This window comes from Phasianus colchicus, unplaced genomic scaffold, assembly GCF_987193195.1.
Source record: "Phasianus colchicus unplaced genomic scaffold, bPhaCol1.hap1.1 HAP1_SCAFFOLD_60, whole genome shotgun sequence".
Lineage (NCBI taxonomy): Eukaryota > Metazoa > Chordata > Aves > Galliformes > Phasianidae > Phasianus > Phasianus colchicus.
Window position 1 is genome coordinate 101,495 of NW_028325236.1, and position 27,124 is coordinate 128,618.

The following is a 27,124-nucleotide window of genomic DNA, read 5'->3' on the forward strand; positions in this document are numbered from 1 at the left end:
CCCCACAACTTCCTTCCCTCCAAATTGGAAAGATATGGATTTGATGGGTGGACTGCTTGACGGACGAAGAACTGGCTGCAGGATCGAGTCCAAAGAGTGATGGCCAATGCCTCAATGTCTGGATGGATATAAGTGATGAATGGTGTCCCTCAGAGGCTGGTGCTAGTTTTCTACTAGAGAAAGCCAGTCTGGTTTCTTTTGAGGAGACAATATTCAACAAAGAGCTGAAAATACTTCTGCAGCTTTTTCAGTTTATGTTCACTTGGATAATTTATTTGCACAGAAGAATAGCAAGAAGTATGAATCACTCTCTTTAAGGGACAAACCAGTAATTTTAAACTCCTGTATGGTAACTACACTGAAGAATTATTTCAGCAGCAATATCACCAATATTGCATACTAATTTACAGTTCCTTACTTATGAATACATGAACGGAAATTATTCTCACAGCTAATCCAGTTCTTATGAAAAAAAGCCAAATCAGTGTAAATTTCTTTTCAGAAAGTCAAAGGTGACCCCTCCAAAAAGAAGCTGATGAAAAATGATGAGAAATCTGCTTCAGGTAGAAGCATGGGGAATAAACAAACCGCACCAAGTGATAAAGCCTGAAAAACTTCATCAAGCAAAATAGAAGCAATCCAGGAAATTTGGAAAAACAACCACAACAACAACAAACAAAAATAAAACAAAACAAACTTAAGAACTCGAGAAAACAGAGGGTAAAGATGAGAAAGAGTGATAATGGTCCTAATCAAGAAACAACTAAAAAAGAAAACCTGAAGAAAACCTGAAGTGGTAAAAGCTTGAGTTGTAGTTTTAGATTAAACAAAAGGAAATCAAGGCCACACTAGGGCAGTTAGAAGGGAAAGGTTTAATAAACCACAGATGTAGAGGAACAAAGAGTGTATTATTCAAGATAAAGTGTAGTTTAGAGAATACATGAGTAGAGAGGATATCTTGTCTTTTGGAAAGATGAAGGAAAAGAGATTGCAAGAACACATGGTTCTGCTGGAGAGAATACAGTGAGCTCTTGAACTCTGAAAGAATACAGAAATTGCTGAAAGGGAGTGTCATGAGAGAGAATGTGTACAAATAATGTATGAGCCAGAAGAATGCTTGCAAAGAGAAAGGGAGCAATTAGAAATAGAAAGGTAAAATCTAGAGGGAAAGGATGGAATGAGAGCATTTTGAAAGAGAGCAAGTTCTTATTGAACAGGAACATCAAAAAGAAGCAGAGTGAATTGCTTATGAAAGGAAGGCACTTCATGGACAACAACTTCATTATGAACAGGGAAAGAGGAATGCTTTGAAACATCCACACAATACATATCAAAGAAGAGATTATCTTTACTGGAATGAACGTAGCTCATTCTGATTCTAGTTCCAGAACATCTAACAGTCTTTAGAAATCTCTCACTTCGCTTCAATGATATAACAGTAAATGATTAAATCATTTTCTTTGTAAGGAAAAGATGTATTTAAATCACTCTATCAAAATCTTGTCATTCTTCTCTATTGCTCTTTTCTTTTTCTGGTTATTAAATGATATTTACATCTTAATCTATTTTGCTAAGATACAGAAGTCCTCCTATTTCAGATGCTAAGATCTATTCAGGGGCATTTGACCTAGAAGACTTTCTGAATTTTGGAGTACTTTGTTTCATATAAACATGAATAGAACTACAGGGAAATCACAGAGGAATAGTATCTCTTCCAAAGGAACAAAAACCTCCTGAAATAATAAAGCTTCAAAAGAAACAGAAGCATGAAATCAGATTATTTACTTTAAAACAAACAAACAAATAAACCTACCTTCCATTATCTTATGTTCATTATATTGTTTTCTTTCTTTTTCTTAAGCTACTTAAGACCAGGTGCTTAGAACTGTCTTCATTTTCCTAGGAAGGAGAACAGCTTTCACATTCAAGTAGAAGGACATATAAGCATGTTTGAGGACAGTCACAGATTGTAATTCTGCCTCTGAGGATCAATCAGTAGTACTTTTTTGATGCGTATGAAAGGAATATTTGAAATAAATACTGCATTGACTTCGCATCCTATGAAGGAGGTCAAAGGAAAGAATTTAATTTTCTGCTGTTTGTAAAGTCCCCTATGTAGAACATATCACCTTTCCCCTAAGATCAGCTGGTATCTCTTTGTAACATCAGCATAAGTTACCTTGACTGTCAAGCATGTGACTCACATTCTAATCAAGACTTTGACTAGATTTTTGTGGGTTTGTGGGTTCTCAATATGTAGCTCATGAAATACAAGTATCCTTTTCATACCTGGATCAGTCTTTCAGTCATGCAGTTATGTTCGTTTCATTATCAATTTACATAAATTAATATCACACACTTTAACAGAGTCAAGTAAAAGTATCACATATTTCTAAAACACGGCCCTGAATATTATGCTTTGAAATCATTCAATTAAAAAAGAAACAGGACTAATCTTTGATTGAGTAGCTTTCTTTTATTCCTAGCTAAGCTACCAGCATGTGCACTGGCCTATATAGTAATTCAATATAATAATTCACCTAAAGATTACATAGCAATTATGTTTAAGAGTCATTATGTATAGAAAGATGGTAATGACTTATGTTCCTTCTACAATGACTCTCAGCTATTTAATATCACGATAATAACCATGACAAGAAATGGTACTTAGACAGTAAAACATATTGTTCCTATAATTGAAGCGTAAATATACAATATTTTTCATCCTTAGTCACTAAACTAACTACCATTAATAGGAAAGAGACAGTATATAAGTGTATACATATATGTTTATATATTTGTTTATATATTAGTGCACGAGAGAGACAGGAAAAGAGGAAGAGAGACAAAAACGTGGTAAGATAGGAAAAAAGTAACTGACAATATTGAAAATAAATATATGCATTTAAATAAGAAATATAAATCTAATTACTTTAAACCTGATTTCTCCACTGTTGGATTTCCTGAGATATGGATAAGCACTATTGACATGTTAAAAATACAACACCACTTTCATCTGGCTAGGAAAATGTATTAGCCCTTAATCCAATATATTTCTGTGATGCCACATTTAAGCAGTTTTCCTCTGAAGAACAATAAATCAGAATATCTCGAAGAAGGTGTTAAAAAATCTGGTGACAAAAGTGACCCCAATTCCAAATCTCAAAGGAAAATAAGTCACCACCCACAGTCTTATTACCTTATTAGACTTGGGTAGGCTTGTTCAGATATTTTTTGCCCTATACTTGTGTCTACTTGAAGAATTTTGTAAATTTTGGTCAGTGAACAAAATCTGTAAAAGAGATTCCTTTTTGAATTCCAAAATAATTCATTTAATTAATTACAAACAATTTTGAATTAGACTCAGACTCCAGAACTTCCCTATTTCCTCTTTTTTCTGGTGACGGAAGTGTAACTATATGTCATGGTTTTAGATTTTTGTTCTCAGTATTCCACATCATAACACCATGTAGTACATGTTAAAGCATTAATGCTCCTGTTCCATGCATAGTAGATACTTCGGGGTACCTGTTTTAGAAGAGAAGAAGAACTATATCCCCCAGAGGACTGCTCACTGTTCTGTTACCATTTCTGCTCAGTGGGAAAGATAAAAACCATTCGTAGATCTCTTGACTTCCCTTTTTGATTTTCTGGCTCATCTCTGCTCCCAGCCATATCACCTCAGCTTAATTAGAGTAAGGCTTCTATTTTTCAGACACTCTCACTTTAGTTATTAGCTTCAATTCTAATTACGTTATATTATATTGCATTATAGTATGTTATCTTGCATTCTGATATCTTATTTAGTAAATTAGTTTGTTTCTCCTCAGATCATTGCCACTGTGCTGTTTTTAGACCCATCTCCCTACCTTTTCCCCTTTTCCTTTTCCCAGGGCTTGGATTCGCAGGTTCCCCTGCCTCATTAGTCTATTACCTATGTTAGTGTCTGAAAAGTGCTAGAATAGAAGTAGAATAGTGCATAGAGGTGCTCATTCACAAAAACTCAACAGTGATTTCATAACAGCTAATTTAGCTACTTTGATAAACGTTACTGCCTTGAATTACTAAAAAATTCCTGCTAAGAGCAGGTGTCAGTGAATTTACATTGGACAGAATAGCAGTGTACTTTCCAGAGAAATGCTTGTGAATATATCTGAAATCAAGCCAACAATATTCATAGGAAATTTACCATTCACACATATTTCAAAATTGCCAATGGCTTCTACACGATCAACTCTGCACACTTCTTACAAAACATTTCACTGGGATTAAAAATATAAAGGTTCTGTACTAATGATTGCTGGCAATCTTAGGTGAAATTTTTCTCACTTTTTTCACTTACATTAACTCCATTTCATCTGACATACTTTTTAGATTAAAACATTTTTAGAGTGAGGATCTTCACTTTCAGCATTCTTTTCTTAACATATTATGTGAGCCTTATGCTGCTGTATGGGCACTAATGCATATACTAATTCTGTACGACTAAAAAGCATTAACCGTGAATCTATCCTTTAAAAGCATCTATCTTTCAAACACGTAAAATGTATCAAAGAGCCTCTCGCTGGGCTACCATATTCCACACATGTAGAGTATTTTCTTGGTGTTATTAATCACGGGCACCAAAATATCATTATGAAAATTTAAGCACATAAACAATATATTATGAACATACTGCTCTGATGACCAAGAAGGCCAATGAGTTCATTGAAAAGAGCATGGCCAGAAGGTCCAGGGAGGTGATCTTCCCCCTCTGCTCTGCTCTGGTCAGGCCTCACCTGGAGTACTCTATCCAGGTCTGGGCTTCCCAGTACAAAAAAATGCAGGGATCTCCTGGAGATAGTCCAGCAGAGGACCACAAGTGACCTGGAGAGTCTCCCCTATGAGGAAAGGCTAGGTAACCTGAATCTTTTCAGCCTTGAGAAAAGAAGACTGAGAGGGGATCTTATTAATGTCTATAAATATCTTAAGTGTGGGAGTCAAAGGGACATGGCCAACCTCTTTTCAGCAGTCCATGGGGACAGAACAAGGGGAAATGGCCATAAAGTTGAGCATAGGAAGTTACGAACCAATAAGCGAAAGAACTTCTTCACAATGAGGGTTACAGAGTACTGGAACATGTTGCCCAGAGCTTTTCTTCAGAGGAGGGGAGTTACATTCAGCTAGATTGAGTCAAGGTTAGATATCATGGGGAAGACAGAGACCCCCATGCTTTCTGGGAACGCAGAAAACTGCGTTTTCATCAAAACTTACTATAGGAAGTAGATTAATTATCTGTTAATATATATTCTGCTGGTCCTATCGTCTGATTTCTTGACTGAACAAGCCTACACATGCACTGTGATGCTGAAAATGCTTATCACTATTTATAGACAAGATTATTCCTACCTTAATGGAGAGAAAAAAAAAAAAGCATGATAACATCTAGATAGGAAAATTCTTTTTATTAAAGGCCAAGAGGAAAGGAAAGCAAGAAGAACTCTTAAGAAGAAAGTGGAAAAGAAAGAAATCAAAAGGGAGAAAAGCTTGAAAAGGGAACGAGGGGGGGAAGAATGAAGTAAAGAATGCTGAAAGTAGGGACTGTTCAAACCTCACTAAAATTGGCTGTAGTGAAGGGGCAACAGGATCCCTTCTCTGATAATGGGGGAATAGAATTTATTTATTTTTTCCTAGAAGTTCATATTGTGTTGCACTGGTGATTAAAGGTGAGCATTGCTTACATATAATCATGGACTGGCCTGGGTTGGAAAGGACCATAATGATCATCTAGTTTCAACCCTGCTGTCACGGGTAGGTTTGCCAACCAGCAGACCAGGTTGCCCAGAGCCACATTCAGCCTGGCCTTGAATGCCTCCAGGGATGGGGCATCCACAACCTCCTTGGGCAACCTGTTCAAGTGTGTTACCGCCATCTGAGTGAAAAGCTTCCTCCTAACCTCTAACCTAAATCTCCTCTGTTTCAGTTTAAGACCATCCCCCTTTGTTCTATCACTATACACCCATGTAAACAGTCTTTCCCTTCCTGTTTATAAGCTCCCTTCAAGTATTTGGAGGCCACAATGAGGTCTTTCTGGAGCTTTCTCTTCTCCAAGTTAAACAAGCCCAATTCCTTCAGCCTTTCTTTCTTTATACAAGAGGTGCTCTGGTCCTCTGATCTTAGCAGCCCTATCAGGACCTGTTCCAAGAGCTCTGTGTCTTTCTTGTGCTGAGGGCCCTAGGTGTGGATGCAGTACTCCAGATGGGGCCTCACAAGAGCTGAGTAGACGGGAACAATCACCTCTCTCTCCCTGCTAGACACTCCTCTTTTAATGCAGCCCAGAACATAGTTGGCCCTCTGGGCTGCAAATGTACACTGATGGTTCATGTCTAGCTTCTCATCTGCCAGTACCCCCAAGTCCTTCTCTGCAGGCTGCTCTCAAGGTGGTCTTCCTCCTGCCCTTATAAATACCTGGAGTTGTCCCAGCCTAAGTGCAACCTCATTAGATTCTCAGGGGCTGACTTCTCCAGCCTGTTCTGGTCCCTCTGGATGGTTTCCCTTCCCTCCAATGTATCAACTGCACTGCTCAGCTTCGTGTCACCTGCTAACTTGCTGAGGATGCATTTGATGCCATTGGCCAGACCATTGACAAAGATGTTGAAGAGCCCCGTTCCCAAGACTGACCCTTGTGGGACACCACTTGTGACCGGCCTTCACCCTGACACAGAACCACAGATCATGTCCAGCCAACCAGTTCTTAATCCATTGAAAAATTCCCAGGGAACTACATGCTGGTGATCCTCACCTCTGTACCTGGGAAGATCATAGAGTAGGAACCATGCGAAGGCACCTACAAGATAAAGAGGTGATCAGAGACAGCCAGCACAGCATCACAAAGGGCAGATCTTGCCTGACCAATCTGATGGCCTTCTATAATGGAGTGACGGTATCACTGGACAGAGGAAGGACGATGTCATTTACCTCGACTTCTTCAAAGCCTTTGACATGGTCCCTCATCACATCCCTATCTCAAAATTGGAGAGGTATGGACTTGAAGAAGGAATTTTTCAATTACTTTAATTTCAATTACTTCAATTTCACTACTTCCTATAGTAAGTTTTGATGAAGTAATTTCTAGCTTTCTTCTGATGTTTTTATTTTGGTAGTTTGTAATATATTATTAAATAGCTATTATTTTTGTCTGTATTTCCTATGACAAAAGTTCACTAAAAATGGAAATTTTTCTAATAAAGAACTGATCAGCAGTCTCTTCAGATAGAATCTGAACAGAAACTTCAGTGCTTTTTTTTTTCCCTGAAAGTCAATACAGTTTAGAACCTGCTAATCCTGACTGCATCTTTCACTAATGTTTGAGGTCAAAAAGCTAAATCTTGAGGGGAAAAAATAAATAATACCTGAAAGCTTACAGTAACTAATACACTTTGAAACAGCAATGATAGAATATACTGAATAAATGTATCTTCCACGTGAAGATTTTTATATCTTCTGATGAGTTATGCAACTTATTAGAAACAATGTTAAGAAAAACTATTGTAATTTTATTTTATGATTTTTAATATTGTGCTTGCTTCAAGCTGTGAACTACTGTTGTTCTCTTAAAAAAAAAAAAAAAAATCAAGGAAAATTGCACCTAGGTATGTATAAGGATTATTTTTAATGCTAATGTGTGAAGATTATGCAGAAGCATACTTTAGATACGATCCCACTGATTCTTTGACTCACAAACATCCATTAAAATTGAAAGATACATTGTAGATAAGCCAGCTTCTTATGTGCCTGAAAATTGAGTAACAGATTTCTAATTTTAGAGAAATTACCTGTTTATATATTTTTTGATAAAACACAGTCAGGATATGTTTTGAGCTTTTAAGAGGGAAAGTAAATTTACAAGTAAAAAATTAAAAACTGTATAATGTAAAAGCTAAAAGCAAGTTTAATAATTATCGACTTATATAGATTGGTGTAAAATTTTCAAATTATCAGAAAAAGTCTGGAAAGAAAGAAGTATTCAAAATTCCAAAAAATATTGCAATATTATTCCTGAAGGATGCTTTCCCAGGATTTACTGGGATCTTTACTGGACAAAGTATTTCCCCTTCAGCTCAAACTAGCTGTGTGCTCTGGTGGCCAGGCAGGGTCCTGTCCACCTCTCCCCAGATGGCCACCTCTGTCTTGGCACCAAACTATCCATCCCATAAGTTTACCACTAGCTGGCGGAGTCCCAACTCCAGTACCACCTTGCAGGCTCACATGGCCATTCCTGGTAATTCTTTTGACAACAAAAGCTCCTGTGAGACCATCCTTCGCATGTCCATCCTTTTCCCTTGCCAAAATCTGTCATTTCTTCTTCCCCAAGTCCTCAGGAATAGGGGAAGGCAGAGACCAGCATTCTCTGAGCTGCTGTGCCAGGACAACAGAAGGAATCCAGCAGAAGGACCTGAGCTGACTGGGGCCCTGAGAATGTGTCAAACAAGTTACAGAAGTGGCTACTCATGTGGAGAAGATGACTTTGGTTCTGACATGAAGCAGCCTGAAGTTCAGCATGAAGGTCATCTTTTCAAGATGAGGCATATTGAACAATTGATTCAATAAATAAAAAATGAGTAATACTTAAGAAAACGAACTCACAAAAACAACAAAAACAACACATATTTCTCTCTCTATTTTTCCCCCCTTTTGGACCTTGAGAATCTGCATGGGGATTCTTAAGTCCCTACCTGGTGACCCTGGTATGAAAAAGACATTGCCACATGGAGCAAGAGCTCAGCCAGGGCTGGTGAGAGTCCAGGGCACCCAGCAGTCGCAGCAAAGGCTGAGGGAACTGCCTACAATCAGTATTAAAAAAAGTGAGTGTTACCTACAGATGCTTACTGGGATTGTGGAAGATGATGAAGCCTGGCTTTTCTCACAGGTGCTCAGTGACAGGAGCACAAGCAGCACCAGACACATGCTGCAGCATGGACATCTTCCAGCTGGGAGAAAAAGACTGTCCCCATGAGGATGCGTTCCCAGAAAGCATGGGGGTCTCTGTCTTCCCCATGATATCTAACCTTGACTCAATCTAGCTGAATGTAACTCCCCTCCTCTGAAGAAAAGCTGTGAGATTTTAGCTTGGACAAGGCTTTGGAGATGATTTATTGTAGCCTTTTGATACATACAGTGGGCTTAAGAAAGATGGAGAAAGACTTTTTCTGATGATCTCTAGTGACAGGAGAATGGGGACAATTTAAATTCAAAGATATATTTAGATTAGAATTAAGGTAGAAATCTGTCACTATGAGGCTGTTGAGGCAGTGTAACAAGCTGCCCAGAGAAGCTGTGGATGCATCAGTGGAAGAGCTCCAGGTCCAGTTAAATGGCACTTTAGAGTAACCTCATCTAGTGAAATGTGTCCCTACCCAGGGTGACACTTAGTAGAATGAAAAGGCTCTCACTGTGAGGGTGCTCAAACGTGGAACAGGTGACAGAGATACAGAGGATCTCAATCCTCCCCAGATTAACCAGATATAAGTAAGCTTCACTGAATCTAACCTAAAGAACCAACAACCAATGCTTGCAAGTTGTATTCCGTTCAGAGGCTTTCCTCAGGAAACGAGTCAAAGAAGAGAAGCTATGAAGCAGCGGTGAAGGGACAGCTGTCCCACTTACCCCATTAGTCCAGTGGACAGTTCAATGGTACAATTTTCTGCATCTATACAAGGCATAGAAAAAAATATAAGAAGTACCCAAGCAAAAGGGGTGCGTTGAGATCCTCTGGTACCATGGCAACACTGATGTCACCAAAAACAACACAACTAACTCAGTTTTCTTTAGTTCAGTAACAGTCTGTATGATTGTTTGCAATTTAGTCTTCATAGGAAACAGAATCACCGCTTTTCTCTCTACCTGAAGAGAATGTACACAGGGGTAAAGTGATGGGGGGACAGACACACTTATACATGCATCACTAAGCAAGAGCATCCGTAAATAAAAGCATGCTACATAAATGCCAGCTGCGGCTAAACAAATAGAATCACAGAATCACTCAGGTTGGAAAAGACATTAAAGATCATTGAGTCCAACGACCTAACCTGACTACCCTAAATAGCCTCTGCTAAATCATCTATCTGAGCAGCACATCCAAATGGTTTTTAAACACATCCAGGGATGCGATCTTTTAGGTAACAAAGAACTTTTTTATAGCTATAGTTTTATAAAGTTATTCTCTCAAGTTGTTCAATATACTTAGAACCAAAAGGGCAACTATGTACCATGAGAAATAACGAAAAATAAGGAGAGAGAAAACGAAGGAAGAAAGGAAGTAAGAACATGTTTATATTGAAAGAATTAAAAATCCACTCTTCAAGTTTCTGAAAAAGAAAAATAGAGATGTTACCATGCAAGGAATTAAGCAATAATTCTTTTTCCAGCAACCAATACAGAAATATGAAGTTCTGTTTGGAAAAATAAATGCTGAAAACAATTAATAATGTAAAAAAATATATTTATTTTCAGAACTCGCTAATTACATACATTCTTCTAAAAGTTTGAGGTTCCTTTATTAAAATAATTTTCTAATCTAGAAGTTACATAAGCACTTATGTGAAAAGGAAAGATTTATAGATTTCTCATGCAAAGGCTGCTCTGAAAGCAATGCCTTCTATTTTATTTTGTTGGCCCATGATATCAGAGGTAGACATCAGTAGTATAACAGTAGAGATTGAACGTTCCCACCAATATCCCACTAGATTTTGTTGCCATGATGGCAGCATAGTGGCAGTCTGTGAAAATTATATCTGACACAGAAGTGCACATGAAACAAAGATATAACTGAATTCCTCCATGTGGAAAAAACAGCATCCATTGACATTCTTCAATACTTGATGAATATTCACAGAGATTTAACAGTCAGTGTTAGCATAGTGTGTTAGGTGGTGTGTTTCAGCAGTGGTGACAGTAATAGTGGATCAAATCTGCTGCTCCAGGCTTTTTTTTTTTTTTTTTTTTTTTTTTAAACAATACGCGCAGCATACAAGCCCTTCTTCAATCACCACCAAAAATGCATAGCTAGTCATGGTGACTACATTGAAAAATAATCTTCTGTAGCTTAGAACTTATTCTATTTAAATGGAAACTATATTATATAAGATTATGATGATACAATTTGATAAATGGGAAGCATTACTTTCAGAGCAAAGAAAATATTTAAGGGAATGTATTTAAATCTTATTTAATTTATTGTGACTTTCTAAAAGATAAACAAAGTCCAAGTGTCCCATAAAAAAAAATTTAGTATTTCTAAATCAATTTTTCTGAAGGAGGGCCACAAAGATGATCAGAGGGATGGAACACGTCCCCTGTGAGGACAGGCTGAGGGAGTTGGGCTTGTTCAGCCTGGAGAAAAGAAGGCTGCAGGGTGACCTCTTAGCAGCATTCCGGTACCTAAAGAGAGTCTACAAAGAGGAGGGGAGTCAACTCTTTGAAAGGGTAGATAATGGCAGGACGAGGGGAAATGGTTTGAAGTTGAGGGAGGGAAGATTTAAGTTGGATGTCAGGGGGAAGTTCTTTACAGAGAGAGTGGTGAGGTGTTGGAACAGCTGCCTAGAGGGGTTGTGGATGCCCCATCTCTGAATGTGTTCAAGGCCAGATTTTATGAGGCCCTGGGTAGCCTGGTCTAGCATTAAATGGGGAGGTTGGTGGCCCTGCATGTGCAGGGAGGTTGGCGATCCACAATCCTTGAGGTCCCTTCCAACCCTGGCCATTCAGTGATTCTGTTATAACATCTGTACATTCATTGATTATACAGTATTCCATCAAAAAACCTTAAAAAATCTTTTAAAAATGAACTAGCAATACATACTCTTCTAAAGGAAATGCTGAATGATTTAAAAAAGTGTTCAAGTGTAATTGAAAAATGTTTGAGTATGCAACTGAACATTTTGGTGGGATATGTATGCATGTAAAATAGATTTTTTTTAAATCTGACTTTGATTATGCATCCACTGATGCATAACAAATGTACTTGTATGGGATACACATTGCTGTTGCAGATCACAAACCTGTGGTGCCTGAGAATATCCACCAGTAACTTCACTACAGCTAGACATTTAAAAATAATGGACTGCTCAATTTGCTGTGGTTTCAAGAAGTTGATACAAAAATAAAACATTTTTTGTATCAGACTAAATATATGTTAAAAGAATGAAAAATATATGTTAAATTTTAATATTTCATTTAAAAATTGTACCATTCTTAGGTGCTGAGTTGATGACAGGGCCTGCTGGGCTGCTGTGTGTGTCTGGGGTGCCCTGTGCTGGACACAGCCAGAACCAAAATAGACCCATACCTATTACTGTTAACCACTAGAGATAAGAAATTAGCTGAAGTCTGTTCTCACTTTCATACCAGAATAACAAACACTTGCAAAGAAACAATCACAACTATTTCTTCCTGGGGAGTAGGTAAACAACCCACACTTTAAATACTTATAAAAAAAAAAAAAAAGTTATTTTTGATCCTAAATCTGCAAAACTCTACTGTTTGAGGAGTACCATGGAGCAAATGAGGAAAATCACCAATTTTTATGATCTTCAAGATAAGAAGTCCCCTCTATGTAAAAACAAATAAGAAAAAAAAAAAGAAAAAAAAAAAAACATGCTAGAGAGTACATTAGAAAAGAATTAAGCTTTCAAACAGAGCATGTTTTCAAAGAGATCTTCAAATGTTTTCACAGTTCATTTCCCTCACTCTCCACTGTTTTAATACAAGTACTGAGACATGCACCTGTAATATCAGAAAAAGTAAATACCAAGCTATGCTTGCAGATGTTGAACTGTGACTATGCTGGCTGAAAATCAATTACATAGAAATTGTAGAAATATCCAGAATAAAAATATCTAAAGAGAAACAGAGAAAAAGAGGGTTGGATGCTTCGGATAACTCTTAAGTGTTCTATTCACTGTCACAAACAAAGCTACTAAGTTTACAGTGACTGCTGATAATTTTCTCAAATCTGTGATTCTTTTTTTCTCCAAAATGAAAAACAATTTTAATTACAATGATTTAATACAGTTGCTACAAATATGAGAACATGATTAGACAAAACATATGCTTCAAAATGTTTCTTCCTATCTATCATTTAATATTTTTATGCAGTTCCATCACTTCTATGGTCATAGAAGTCCATCTTTTCATTAAGACAGTTTAGTGAACATTATTATTATGAGTAATAAAATATTATGAGAGGTTGGCAAAGAACCATTTACATGGATTATGAGACCACATAAGTATCTTCACAATTTAGGTGGAAAAAAAAAGTGTAAAAGAATAAATATGTATTCATATGTTTACATACATATGGACATATAGTTCATTCAGCATAGGGAGTTCCAGTGGCCATCAAGACACTTCATCAGTTTTTTGATCGTTTGTTTGTGAGCATAGGCTGATGAAACAAAATGTCCACTATATCTATCTAGTGGCACTGGACAAAAGAAAATTGGTTAGGTTCCACACAAGTTAAATAGTGGCTTTCTTATCTACTTTAAATATTCCCTGTGATATTTTGATGTAATATATAGTTTTGGAGAGAATGGAGTTTCTGTGAAGTACATATGGCAACCATAGGAGAGAGTGATGGAGATATGAATAGTTGGTAGCAATAGCATGACAATGGCAAAGGAAATTACAAGTATCACAGAAATTTTTCTAATGATGAATACAGCTGATGAATGTGGAATTAATAGTGAAGAGGAACAATGGTTTCACTTAAAGTCACTACAGGCAAATAGGATTAACTTGTCAAAATCTGTTCAAGCTCTAATTTTTAGCACTTCAATATTTTCAAAACAGTTATTGTAAATATTCCTTTCAAATACTTATGGCTTAAGCCTTAACAGCACCTCCAAGTCTAATTTTTTTTTCTCTTGTAAATATTCACATGACCAAGATTTTGTTCACTGTACTATCTAAGGAGTAAATAATCTCCATAAAAAATGTTCATTTCTTCATAAAACGATAAGGTCTGACTTGTTTATTTTTCTTCTTTTCTCTCCTTCTTATCTTAAAAAGTGCTGTCAAAGACTGTTCAATAGGAATGCTACTGTTTTTTTTGTTGTTGTTTGTTTGTTTGTTTGTTTGTTTTGTATGCATTAATCTGCTGCAGTATTGTGATTGAAGGAACTATTCGTATGGCAATGATTCTGCAGGAGCTTATTATGAACTTCAAAAATCAGTGATAAAATACAATATATATTGTAGTTGTCATAGCCTCCAGATGCCTTGAATTTGCTGATTGTCTAAAAAATTCATAAATGGGAACATGACGAGAGACATCTATCTATCATGTCTCTTTACTCTCTGTCTCAAAAAGAGCTTGAATATAAATATTCCATCAGCTTTGCATTAATGAATTCAGTGGATACTTTGCCTTCTGTAACATTACTTTCTTTCCTATGACTTGCTTTTTGATAAATTTTTCCTATGGCTTGCTTTCTGCTAAATTATGTCACTGCAAATGTAAAGATCCTTTCCCCTCTTTTGAGTGTATTAAATATATTATATGTACCTGAAACTCTACAAAGGGGATGGGGGGCAAAATGCCTCCTATACTGTCAGAAAAGAGCAAGTCTGACACTGCCTTATGACACTAAATATGGACAAGTCTCTGGAGCTGGACAACATGTATCTCAGAGTCCTGAACTAACTGACTGATGTGGTTGCCAAGCTACTCTAAATCATTTCTGAATATTCATGGCTGTCAGGTGAAGGTCCTGGCAAGTGGAAAAAGGAATCATCACTCCCATTTTTAATAAAGGGAGAAAGGAAAATCTGGGAGACTATCGACCAGTGAGCCTTACCTGTGCCAGGGAAGATCACAGAGCAGAACCTCCATGAATCTACTCTAAGGCATGTGCAAGAAAGGGGAGGGGGGTGATTCAAGAATGCCAACACAGCTTCATCAAGGATAGACTATGCCTGACCATAGAAGTGCTCAGGTTGGAAAAGACCTCAGAGACCATCAAGTCCAACCACAACCTAACCAAACTTACCCTAATTCTAACAACCCTCTGCTAAATAATGTCTCTGAGCACAGTAAACAAATGGTTTTTAAACACATTCAGGAAAGGTGACTCAACCCTGCCTCTGGGGAGCCTATTCCAGTGCTTAACAACCCTTTCTGTAAAGAAGCTTTTCCTGATATCCAGCTTAAACTTACTCTGGCACAACTTGAGACCATTTTCCGTCATCCTGTCACCAGTGAGAAGAAACCAACCCTGCACTTGCTGTAAGCACCTGTCAGGTACTGGAAGAGAGTAATAAGGTCTCTCTTCAGACTCCTTTTCCCCAGACTAAACAGCCCAATTCCTTCAGTCGCTCCTCATACGGCACATTTTCCAAGCCCTTCACAAGCCTTGCAGCCCTTCTTTGGACCTGCTCGCACCCCATGTCCTTTCTGTATTGAGGTGCCCAAAACTGAACACAGTACTCGAGGTGAGGCCTCACCAGTGCTGAGTACAGGGGCCAAATTACTTCCCTAGTCCTGCTCACCACACCATTCCTGATCCAAGCCAGGATGCCACTGGCCTTCTTGGCCACCCGGGCACACTGCTGGCTCGTATTCAGCTGACTGTCCATCAATATACCAGGGTCCCTTTCTGACAGGCAACTTTTCAGCCACTCCTTCCCAAGCCTATAGGGTTGCCTGGGGTTGTTGTGACCAAAATGCAGGACCTGACACTTGACACTATTGAATCTCACACGGTTCACCTTGGCCCATCAATCCAGTTTATCCAGGACCTTCTGTAGCACCTTTCTCCCCTCTGGCAGATCAACACTCCCTCTCAATTTGGTGTAGACTGCAAACTTACTGAGGGTGCACTCAATCCCCTCATCAAGATTGTTAATAAAGATGTTAAATAGAAGCGGCCCCTGTACTGAACCCTGGGGGACACTGCTCATGACCAGCCGCCAACTACATTCAACTCCATTGATCACAATTCTTTGGGCTTGGCCATCCAGCCAGTGTTTCACCCAGCAGAGCATACATCCATTCAAGCTATGGGCAGCCACCTTCTCCATGAGAATGTTGTGAGGGACAGTGTCAAAGTCTTTACTGAAGTCCGGGTAGATCACATCGACAGCCTTACCTTCATCCACTAAATGGCTCACCTTGTCATAGAATGAAATCAGGTTTGCCAAACATGATCTACCATTTGTAAACCCATACTTACTAGGCCTGATCCCTTGGTTGACTTTTAATTGGTCCATTATGTCTCCTGAGATTATCTGTTCCATAATCTTCCCTGGTACTGAGGCGAGACTGATAGACCTGGAGCTACCAGGATCATCTTTCCGTCCTTTTTGAAGATGGGTGTCACATTTGCCAGTCTCCAGTCCACTGTGACATCCCCGGTTAGCCAGGACTGCTGAAGGATGATGAAGAGTGGCTTGGAAACCACATCCACTAACTCCTTCAGCACTCTAGATGCAATCCATCTGACTCCATGGACTTTTGAGCATTCAGCTTCTGGAGCAAGTCCAAAACCATCTCATCGTGGATTATGCAGGGCCTATTCTGTTCCCCATCCCTATCTACCAGTGCAGGAGGCTGTGTTCCCAGGGAGTAACAAGTCTTACTATTAAAGACTGAGGCAAAGAAAGCACTTAATACCTCAGCTTTATCCTGATCCTTGGTCACCATGCTGCCCTCGGTGTCCAACAAGTCATGGAGGTTCTCTCTAGCCCTCCTCTTGCTGTTGATATATTTATAGAAATATTTGTTGTTGTCTTTTATCTTAATGACCAAGCTCAGTTCTAACTGGGCTTTGGTTTTTCTAATTTTCTCTCTGCACAGCTTCACTCCATATCTGTAATCGCCTGGAACAGCTTGAAAAGCGGGCTCATGTAAAATCAAATGAGATTCATCAAACCAAAATGTAAGGTGTTGCCACTTGGGTTGGAGCAATCTCAGATATGTGAACAGACTGGGAGAAGTACTCAATGAGAGCAGCTCTGTCAAGTAGAACTTGGGGGTCCTAGTGGATAAAGAGCTGGATGTGAGCCAGCATTGTGCACTTGCAATTTGGAAGGCCAACAGTATACTGGACTGCCTCAAAAGAAGGGCAGCCAACTGGGTAACAGGAAGAAGTTGTCCCCCTCAGTTCTGTTTTTGTGAAGTCACACCTGAAATACTGTGCCCAGGTCTTAGGCCCTGAAGACAGTGAAGATGTGGAGCTGTTGGAATCAGTCCAGAGGGCAGCCACAAAGATGATCAGAGGGCTGGAGCACCTCTCCCGTGAGGTTCAGGAAGTTGGGCTTGTTTATACTGGAGAGGAGGATTGTTTTTCTGGGGAGACCTCATTGCGACCTTCCAATACTTCAGAGGAGTTTATGAACTGGCAGAAAACCAACTTTTTTCATGGTCTATTAGTGAGAACGGGCAAGAATGGTTTTAAATTAAAAGAAAGGAGATTTAGGTTAGATGATAGGAGGAAATTTTTTATTCACTGTGGTAAAGGACTGGAAAAGGTTGCCCAGAGAAGATGCAGATGCTTTTTCCCTAGAGGCATTCAGTGCCAGTCTGGATCAGGCCCTGGGCAACCTGATCTAGTGGTTGATAACTATGTTCATGTGAGGGCATTGGAACTACATGATATTTAAAATCCCTTCCAACATAAGTCATTCTATGATTTTAAAATGAAAGCTACAACTCCCGTTGACTACAGTATATTTTTTTTTAATGTTAAATATTTTGTTTGCTTCTCTTCCCACACAGTTAAAATCTTTTCTAAATTTGACATCAGCACTTATTCACAGAGAGAAATGTAAAGAACATTTTCAATCTTACTGTAGAGGGAGCCTTTAATTAATTAATTAATTAATTAATTAATTTTTGTGACTTCCGAGAGATCTATTAGAAAGTAACGTCGCAGATCTCATCTGCAGTTTCAAACATAGAAAAATCTCAAAGCAAGAAGGCAAGCAAATAATTAAATGAATAAGAGCACCTTGAAAGGAAATATTTTGTAATTTTACAAACTTCTCTAGGGAATAGATGTCATCTCTAATTCTCTTTTAAAGTTGAACCTTTTTTTTAATTCACATTGCTGTGTAAGGAAGAATGTAGTTTCCATTTCTGACACACAAAAAATAATGTGTATTTTATCAGCATACTCAAGAAAAATAAGAACAAATCAATATGGCAATTAATGACCACGTATTTCAATATGTGGTTTAATGAGAGTTCTTAATACTCTGAGACTAATAACCAGATTGCTGTATTGTGCAATGAAATATTTTTCTTAAGCACTAAGTTTATGACTTTCCAATTAAACCTTTACTATGAGAAAATGTGCAAGTTCTACATCTGAAATATGTTCTCAAATATTCTCTAAATAAAAGACTGCATTCAATATAAACCTACAAACTTGAAGAAAAATATATGATTGTAAGGTATTAAGCAACCTTTTGCTTTAGGTAATGTTTCAAAAATTTTCACAAATTGGATTAGATGCCCATGTTTTAATCAGGCTTAAAAAATTGCTACTTATCTATACAGTCAGTTTCTTCACTGACAGCAGGATTAATCTGCAAATCTCACTGGTTAATGACAATGCTTCAATATACAATACTAATTATAGGGCTAAAAACTTTGCTCCTGCTGAATTCCATATCTATGGAACAATGTAACTTTACATAAGTTGCTCCAAATAATGCATTTGAAAACAAGTTTGGAACTCTCAAACATTATTCTGTTTTTCCAAGAAGTCATAAGACAGTGAACTTTTCTTCTCAACTGCGCTGCTGCTGTCTACTGGTTTCAGCATACTGACTCAAGGACAGCCTGATTCCTGCTTCTAAAATCTAACAGTATTTTAGGAGAGGGTTTTTTTGTTTCTTTGTTTTGTTTGTTTTGTTTGTTTGGGAGGAGAAAGAAAAAAAAAGTTCCTATAGACATATAAATGTAAAACATTATTATTAATGTCATTAACAAAATACTGAAATAACTTATAATACTAGCAGTTCAATGCTTCTCTTCGAGGAAAACAAAAGGTTAGGTTTCTTACTTCAGTTGTCTGTGAAGACAAATTTTATCAGTATTTTTTTAGTTGATTCATTATTTCCTTGATAGATGTGTTTTATTTTTCTCCAGAAATATGCAGTCTTTCAAGCAGACAACTTTTCATTTTGTTAGCCAACTATGCTTTTCCTCACATTTAGTTTCAGACTCCAAATTCATCTTGTAACGTGCTTACAGTGCATTAGATATCAATTTAATTAAAAAAAAAAAAAAAAGGAAACAAAACAAAAACCTAAAACCTTTTGCTTGTAAATATTTTTGGCTAAAAAAAAACCAAAAAAAAAAACCTACAACTTAAAAATATTTTCTTTTTTTTGTTGTTGTTTAAAAAAGTGTTGGATTAAAAAAAAAAAGTTGGTTTCTGTCTCCATATACTTGTATTTGTATTCAAAGTAGATATACTTAAATGTAAAAAAATGTAATCATGATGTGAAATCAACCATGTTATAGTGTTGGCTACACTTAAAACAGCATATAAAATATTTTAATAGAGTGATGGCAAATTTGGTTCATTAAGAGCCTTGTACACAGTGCTACCTAATACTTCAGATGATCACTACCTTTTTGAACAAGAACCAACTTGTTGTAGGATAACCTACAGTTCCTCAGATAACACATACAATGTGTTTTCTTACAAACGTATCCAACACCCATGAATTCCCCCAGCACAGCCCTACCAACACCGCAGCAAGTTTGATTTGATTTTTCAGCTAAGTTATTTCAGCTGTTAAAAAATTATCTAAGTTTAATCTAAATTTTAAAATGAGGCTTTAATTCTTTGCATGGAAATAGGAAAAATAATACCAGAATGTGATTCTCAATAGTGTTTAATGAAAGCACATAGCCAAGTCAAAACAACAGAAATCACAAGATATTTTTGCTAGTTAATTAACATAATTGCTAGTTACCATGACAAAGTGTTTCAATAGGCCTTAAATCACTTGATGTCAATGGAAGAGTCTTCAAGATAGGTGCTTCTTAACTTGTTCTAACTTTTTTTTTTTTTTTTTTTTTTTTAAGATAAATCTCAAGTATTTATTTCCCCTAAAACACCTACAAGAATACTGTACTAAATTTGCATAGAAATAGGACATCAGACATTTACAGTTTGCAGGCATGTGGACTTCACGTAAGCACCCACAGGATCAAATTCAAGGAATGGTATTTAGAAACTACACTTGCTTTTCTTAAAACTTGATCTGTTGTGCTCTTAACCACTTGCACCATTGCTCATCTCGTTTTTTTTTTTAGAAGAGATTCTAAAGTTATACTCAAATATTAAAGGAAAAATCTCTGAAAAACATGTCATATTTAGACAAGATGAGCTTCTTCAATTGAATTTTTACTTGTTTTATTTTTATCTTTGTCATCAGGCAATGAATTATGTCTTGTTTCCCTCTCAAGACCCAGCATGAAATGTATCTGAATGCTATCTTTTCCTCAACTGGTCTATTCAAGTCTTCTGCAAAAACAATTTTGAAGATCAAAAGTAGTGATTTCAAAGCACTCTTACTAATTCTAATGCTGTATTTCCTATAGAAGAGCTAACTAGAAACTCAGAATAAAGGATACAGTAAATATTAAATTAAGCTCCAGTTATTACAATTAGTAATCCTGGAATATCTTCATGCATTTTAGCAAAAAGCACTTGAGATTCAGATTTAATCTGAAATTCAAAGACAGTTTCTATTTACATTTTTTTTTTTTAAAGGAATATAATGGAAAAACTTACAGTAGGAGCAACCGTAGACCTCAATTCTTAACCCAATTTGGCCTTCTCCATTCCAATCTAAAGGAACTATACGTACATAGCGAGCAATGACTGGGTGTTGCAAATCATGTCGGACCACACTATCAGAGTTTGTGTTTCCAGGAAATGCCTAAGGGAAAGAATAAGAAAATTATTTTATTATTTCTATCTCATACACTGTAAAGATTCTGTTATGAAGGAAAATTTTAGGTAGTGAAGACCTCCGAGTGACTAGTTAGCACTTAAGTTTGGTTAAAATGTTTTCTTTGATACTGAGCAAATGAACAGTGGTTTTAAAAAGTTTTGTAGTGCTCACAACACAAACACTGTAGCACTGGAACCTCGTGCTTTCTCCACAATAGATACAGTAAATTCAGATAAGAGCTGCTGCTAGATAAGAAAGTATTTTGCATCACTGATCCATTGCTCAGTTACTAAAACATTTATAAAGATGTCCAAAAGGGTTGTTCTGTGACAAGATACCCATCCTCTAACAGATTACAAACAGCAGTCACTGTCTTGTAAACAGAAACACTGATATATCCTATTTCCTACAGCAGACCCTCCAATTTCTCAAATTTCCAGGAATACAAAGATCTTTCTTTATTTTTTATGTACTACCTTCTGGAAAATGAGCACACAGTTTCTCTCCTAACCATAGTTACCTCCCACAGCAAAATCAGCTCTTTTTTGACTTTGGAAGTCAAAAAAGTACAAAACACAGTACTCTGTCATGGTTTTATAATTTTGTTATCGGTATTCCACACCAAACATCATGTAAAGCACGGGTAATTAAAGAGTTAATACTCCAGTTCCGTGGACTGACATCTTTCTGGATGCCTGGTTCTCAGAAGAAAGGAAGAACTACACATCCCAGGGGACTTCATGTTCAGAGAGGAAGATAAGCCATGGGAGGGAGTCATGGGATCTTGCTCTCTGGCTCTCTTGCTCACTGCCTAGCAGTGTGTGGGTCTGCTCCCCAACCGTGTGCCTTCAGTTCAAAGTAGGCCTTTTAGTTTCGGACACTCTCTCTCTCTTATTTGATTTATTAGCCTCAATTTCAATTATATTATATTATATTGTGTTATCTTGCATTCCGATATCATGTTTAGTAAAATTAAGTTTTCCTCCTTAGATTGTTGCTGCTGTTCTGGTTTCTGGGCCCAGCTCCCATCTCCCTTCCCTTCCCCCTTTTCCGTCCTGTTTTTGGGCCAGGGGGCCTATGGGCTTGCTGCCCCCTGTCGAGGGCACACGTTGATCTAGATAACTCCGTGACAGACTCTCAAGTAAAATTTAAAAATGACTGAAGTAAATTCAGTGCTTCTTTTGTAATTTTGTACCTCTTGGTAAAAGATTTCATAGTACTCTGCTTAAAAGTAAATGATATCTATCTGTTAACATAACAGATTTTATTGTCTTTTCATCTCATGCACAAACCATTTGTTTTCTAATGGTAAATGTTGAAGATTGCCATTTAGTTATTTTCAGCATTTTCAGAGAAACATCATAAGTCTTCATGAGTAATTTTCAATAAAACGAGTACCTTGGAGCAGTAAACAAAGAAAGGTGATCTTTGCCACACAAATAAACCCATATAGAATCCTATAATACATTCAAGTACTGGAAATAAAAAGAAATGAAGAAACAACTAGGCTGTAAATGTATCTACTGCAAAATATAGTCATCAGAATTTTGTAAAGCCAAAAATTTAGGTTGACACTTTGCATATAGATACAGCACTAGATATTTCAGATGAGTATCCATCTTGTATACTGCACAGTAGATCTAGGTGTAGGTAAAGATTCACAGAACCCTTTCCTTGATGAGCTAAAAAAAAATAATGCATGTAATATTTTTTATAAGGTTGGTTGTTGTACTGCTGCAATTATTGTGCTAAATAATGATGAAGACACTCGCGGCTTCATAGTAAAACTTGTTAGGTACAAAAATTAATGCCTGTGAAGCACTTCCATATTTGAGTGCTAAGCATTTATGAGAAATACAATAGTTCTGTATTCTGAGCTGAATAGCAGACAGACAACAACAAAAAGCACAGGCTGAACAAGAACTAAACAATCTATTGAATAACTGCCTACCATCTCAGATTTAATGCTGTTATGTCCTTGTTAGCAATGCCTCTGTACCATCAAAAACTATGGCAGAAAGTCACAGAGATTCAAAGGACCGCTTTGCAACAAGCTCCTCGTATACTGCATGAACATTCTTTCATCCCTGCAGCACTCTCAGCTAAATCAGGATCGCCCCACAGAAATAATTCATTTTCACTGCTAACAGTCTTGCAAATTGGCCGACCACAGCTAGTACCATTTTCAAGACCTGCTGCTTTGTGCTGCCAATCAAGTTTCTTAGCTCCTCTCCCCCCTGCCCCAATGGCAGTCACACTTCATGATCTCTGCTTTCCATGCTGGAGCTGCAGCCAGTTGGACTTAGGTTTCTCAAGTCCCTTTCAGTCTCAGGAGGGAATAAAACAGCCAGAATGGAATGGATGCAATGGGGCTCTCTCTAGGACACCTGCTGCCTCAGAAGAGTTCACATCTACTGGACAGCTACAGAGCTCCTACAAAAGCATCACACACAAACAAGGAAGGAAAGAAAAACCCAGGACACTGTGCAGGGGTCCTACCTCTCACTAGGTGATACCTGTTTATGTCCATCCTCTGTACACGGAACTGCACCTCATCTGTTCCCCACTTCTTCTCCCCCGCTTCGTACAGGCACTTCAAGACATTAGGGGTGACAAAGTAAGGCTCATGGAGAAGACTGGGCGTACAGGAGATCTTAAATCCCTTGCAGCTAGAGCACTGCTGGCACGTACTTGTCTAGATCACGGATATTTTCCAACAAGCACCTACCAGGCACGGCAACCCACAGCCAAAATCTCATTGCCCCTGCCAAGTAGCCAGCCTGTCGAGAGACCTCTCATTAGAGACTTGCAAACAAGGCTAAAAACATTATTTCCATTTCACAGGCTGGCTTCTCTTCACCACGCATCACCTGCACAAGAATAGATTGGGAAGCACATTACTACGCACCTGAGCATCTTGCTGAGCATGGGCATCATCCACATACATTCCTTCATCTCTGTTTCCCTGCAAAGACACAAGGATAGAAGACTCAGTTCACCAGAGCATCTACTGGAAGCAACTCCTGAGAATTCCCCACTCATGAAAAGCTGCTGGGGATGGATAATGGAGTCCTTCAAAGGGAACACTAGCTTACAAATGAAATGCAGCTCAGATGTACTTTGGGCTTCCTTCTGAAACGAGCAGCAACCCACTTTACTGGGACATTTAAAGAAGAGCCCACAGCACTCATGCACACCCAGAGTCAGAGTTCCCTCCCCGGAGAGGCTGGGTTTGAGGTCATGGGACACACAGGGTGAGAAAAAGCCAGCCTGGAGCTCCTCACCACTGAGTGCAGAGCTGTGCCCACAGCTCTGAACATTCACCCCCTTCTCCCCTCAGCTTGGCTCACCATTGCGAGGGACACGAGGACCCTTCGAAACATGGGAGATGTGTCAGATACGATGCCATCCTCAAGGGAGCAGCCATATTCCAGCAAGAACACACACACAGCACCCGTTAGGAGCAGGGCCACCACCTGGGTGCTGCCCACAACATTTGCCAGCTGTAACCTAGCTAAGTACAGAACTGTGCCCAGGGCTCCCAGCAGCACTGCAGCACTCCAGCCATCATCATTACTGCTACAGCCTCCAATTAAGAAGCGCAGACAGGAAGAAACTGACAAGAGAGCCTTTTGCACTCCTTACGAAGCTTGTAGTTCTCATTAATGCCACAAATCTCTCCATTGGTGCGAAAAGCCAGAATTTCCATTGGGCAACCTTCATCTGCTCCTGCTCCCTAGGGAATCACCAAGGCAAGACTTAAGATACCAGCACCTGCTTGTGACGTGCAACCAGGTTTCTTTAAGAGAGAGAAGACATGCATAACAAAGCAGTAAGTCCTTGGCCAGAACTTAAGCAATACAAAAGGAAGATTTCCAAACCTTCACAGCCCTCCTTAGTTCGTGCACGTCATACATGGTGGTGGGAGTCATCACCCCAATGATCACCCTCTCAAAATTCCCACTCAGCTCCGACTTCAAGTCATCAATCAAATCCTAGAAGGCAAAGAGGAGAAAGGAGTTGGCAGAAGGGACGGCCTTTGAGGACAGAGGAACTGAGCTGTTCAGCACTCCTCTTCAGGCTCCAACCCTCCTTGCATCAACAACTGCTCTGAACTGAACAAGAACAAAACAACCTTGGTCAGGTGAAGTCTCTGCCGACCTTTCTCTTGTAGAGATTGGGTCGTTTTTCACTTTGCGCCCAAGTGACACAACCACGTTCATGCATCTCTGCAGACCACCCACCCTGCCAGTAGTGCTCTTAGAGGTGATCAGAACTTGCTGACGCTGGGAAACATTTAGTTTGGTCAAGACGTCAGTGATGGCATCTTCATCCGTGCCTGCAAGAAACAAATGGAAGCTAGTCAGGATGCTTGCACAAGGATCAGAAGTGCCCTCTGGTCTTGTGCCACCTCCAGTCCCTCACACAGCCAGCTCTCAACAGCTCCAGGACTACATCGATGCACACAAAGCTGCCAGGACCCACGCCACCAGAGCAGCTGCATTTCGGGACACGAAGGGCAGTTCTGTTTCCACTTTCCAACAATTTTTAGGGCAGTTGTGCAGCAGAGCAGTGCAAGCAGCTATGCTTCCCTCTATCAAACCACCAGAGCAGCCATTCGCAGTGCTGGGGAAAAAATAAAAGTTGACCATGGAGGGAGATCAACTTAGCAAAGCCCTTCATGGCCTTCCTGAGAGCCTGCGCTTCTTGCTCAGCGCTGAAACTTGAGACCCCCTCGATTGTTGCCTAAGGCCACAAGAAAAGGATTTAGCAAAGGCAGACCGACGCACGCAGAGTTGAACTGGAAAAAAAAAAGAAGACAAACATGAAAGATGTGAACACAGAGATAGTAAAACTCCACCCACACAACTGATGCTTCTCTCTCACTTCTGTCTCACACGGCAGCCTGTTCTAGTGGGACTTCCCAAGCATATCAGAAAGAAGCCACGGGGGCACAACTGCATGGAGAACATATCTCCATATTGCTGCCCACGGAGTACCTGGTTTCCAGTGAAACAAAAGCTGGACCACCCGGCATCTGTGTTCAGGCCCACCAGGCCTTCTTCCTAGCAGTTCTCCACGTCAATCATAAAGCAATGCGCTCCCATCATAGCCCTAGTCCTGACTTCTCTTGTAGCAGGTAAGGACCAGTATTCTGCACCATTCCTTTTGCTCTGCTCGGCACTGGGGAGGCTGCAGCTGGAGAACAGCGTCCAGCTCTGGGCTCCCAGTACAGGAGACAGCTGGACATGCTGGAAAGAGTCCAACGCAGGGCTACCAAGATGGTGAAGGGACTGGAACACCTCTGCCATGACAAGAGGCTGAGAGAGAGGGGGCTGCTCAGCCTGGAGAAGGGGAGCTCAGGGGGATCCCACCCACGGCTGTAGAAGTTCCGCACAGAAGTTTGTCCTGATATCCAACCTAAACTTACCCCATGCCTGTGTGTCCTGCGGAACCCCACAGATGTGACAGTGGGCTGCTTCTCAAAGGAAACCAGTGCTCGGCGTCGGGAGCGGTGGAGGAAGCAGCTGATCCTGCCAATAACGCTGCCATCGCGCGTCCCTCCCCGGGACTCCCACACCTTCCTCTCCCCAGCCCGGCTCGGCTCCTCGCAGGCTGCAGACACTGCTGAGGCACTCGCGCTCCAGGCCGTCATCTTCCTCCCGTGCTGCCGGACCGCTCTCTGCAGGGCTGCGCTGAGCTCCTGCTGCTGCACCAGAACCGCAGCTCCCGTGCTGACGGACGGCGGAGCTTCGTGCCGGCACCCACAGCACGCGGCCCCCGGGCTGCTGGCGGCACGGCAGGATGCTCCCGTCCCCGCCTCCCTCCCACCGCCCCTCGGCTCCGGCATCCTCCCGTTATCCGCCTGAGGAAACGAAGGCCCCGCACAGGGCTCTGGACGGGCTGACCGACGGCTGATGCCAACGGAACGACGTTCAACACCGCCACGCGCCGGTCCCGCACTTCGGTCACGACGACCCGAGGCATCTCTGCAGGCCGGGGGCAGAGCGGCTGGAAGGCCGCGCGGAGGAAAAGGATCCGGGGGCGCGGGCCCCGGGTCCCCGGAAGCGGAGCGGGCGCGCGGCGCGGGGCAGCGCCGCGGGCAGCCGGGCCGGGGCCACGCGGGACGCGCGCGGTGATGACGCAATGACGGCGCGACCGCGGGCGCAAA

At 39.9% G+C, this 27,124-nt stretch overlaps 1 protein-coding gene across 19 annotated transcripts; it reads right to left on the bottom strand.

Annotated features, from left to right (window-relative positions):
* Nucleotides 1-1,298: 1,298 nt before the first annotated feature.
* On the bottom strand, nucleotides 1,299-27,065 carry LOC149911665 (annexin A4-like). Of its 19 annotated transcripts, none has more exons than XR_016463015.1 (7): nucleotides 25,378-27,065; nucleotides 25,197-25,291; nucleotides 24,834-24,947; nucleotides 23,861-23,917; nucleotides 23,469-23,545; nucleotides 20,790-20,937; nucleotides 1,299-1,899 (listed from the first exon to the last, which is right to left on the bottom strand). XR_016463015.1 is itself a non-coding variant. In XM_090133421.1 (6 exons), the coding sequence occupies exons 1-6, from the start codon at nucleotides 25,454-25,456 to the stop codon at nucleotides 11,419-11,421; spliced, it is 504 nt and encodes a 167-aa protein (XP_089989547.1). In that variant the 5' UTR covers nucleotides 25,457-27,065; the 3' UTR covers nucleotides 7,593-11,418. The 19 variants fall into 19 exon arrangements, 10 of the variants coding, with proteins under 10 accessions (XP_089989547.1, XP_089989548.1, XP_089989544.1 ...); XR_016463013.1 differs by lacking the exon at nucleotides 1,299-1,899 and adding an exon at nucleotides 7,593-11,429; XR_016463014.1 differs by lacking the exon at nucleotides 1,299-1,899 and adding an exon at nucleotides 19,383-20,519.
* Nucleotides 27,066-27,124: the final 59 nt, after the last annotated feature.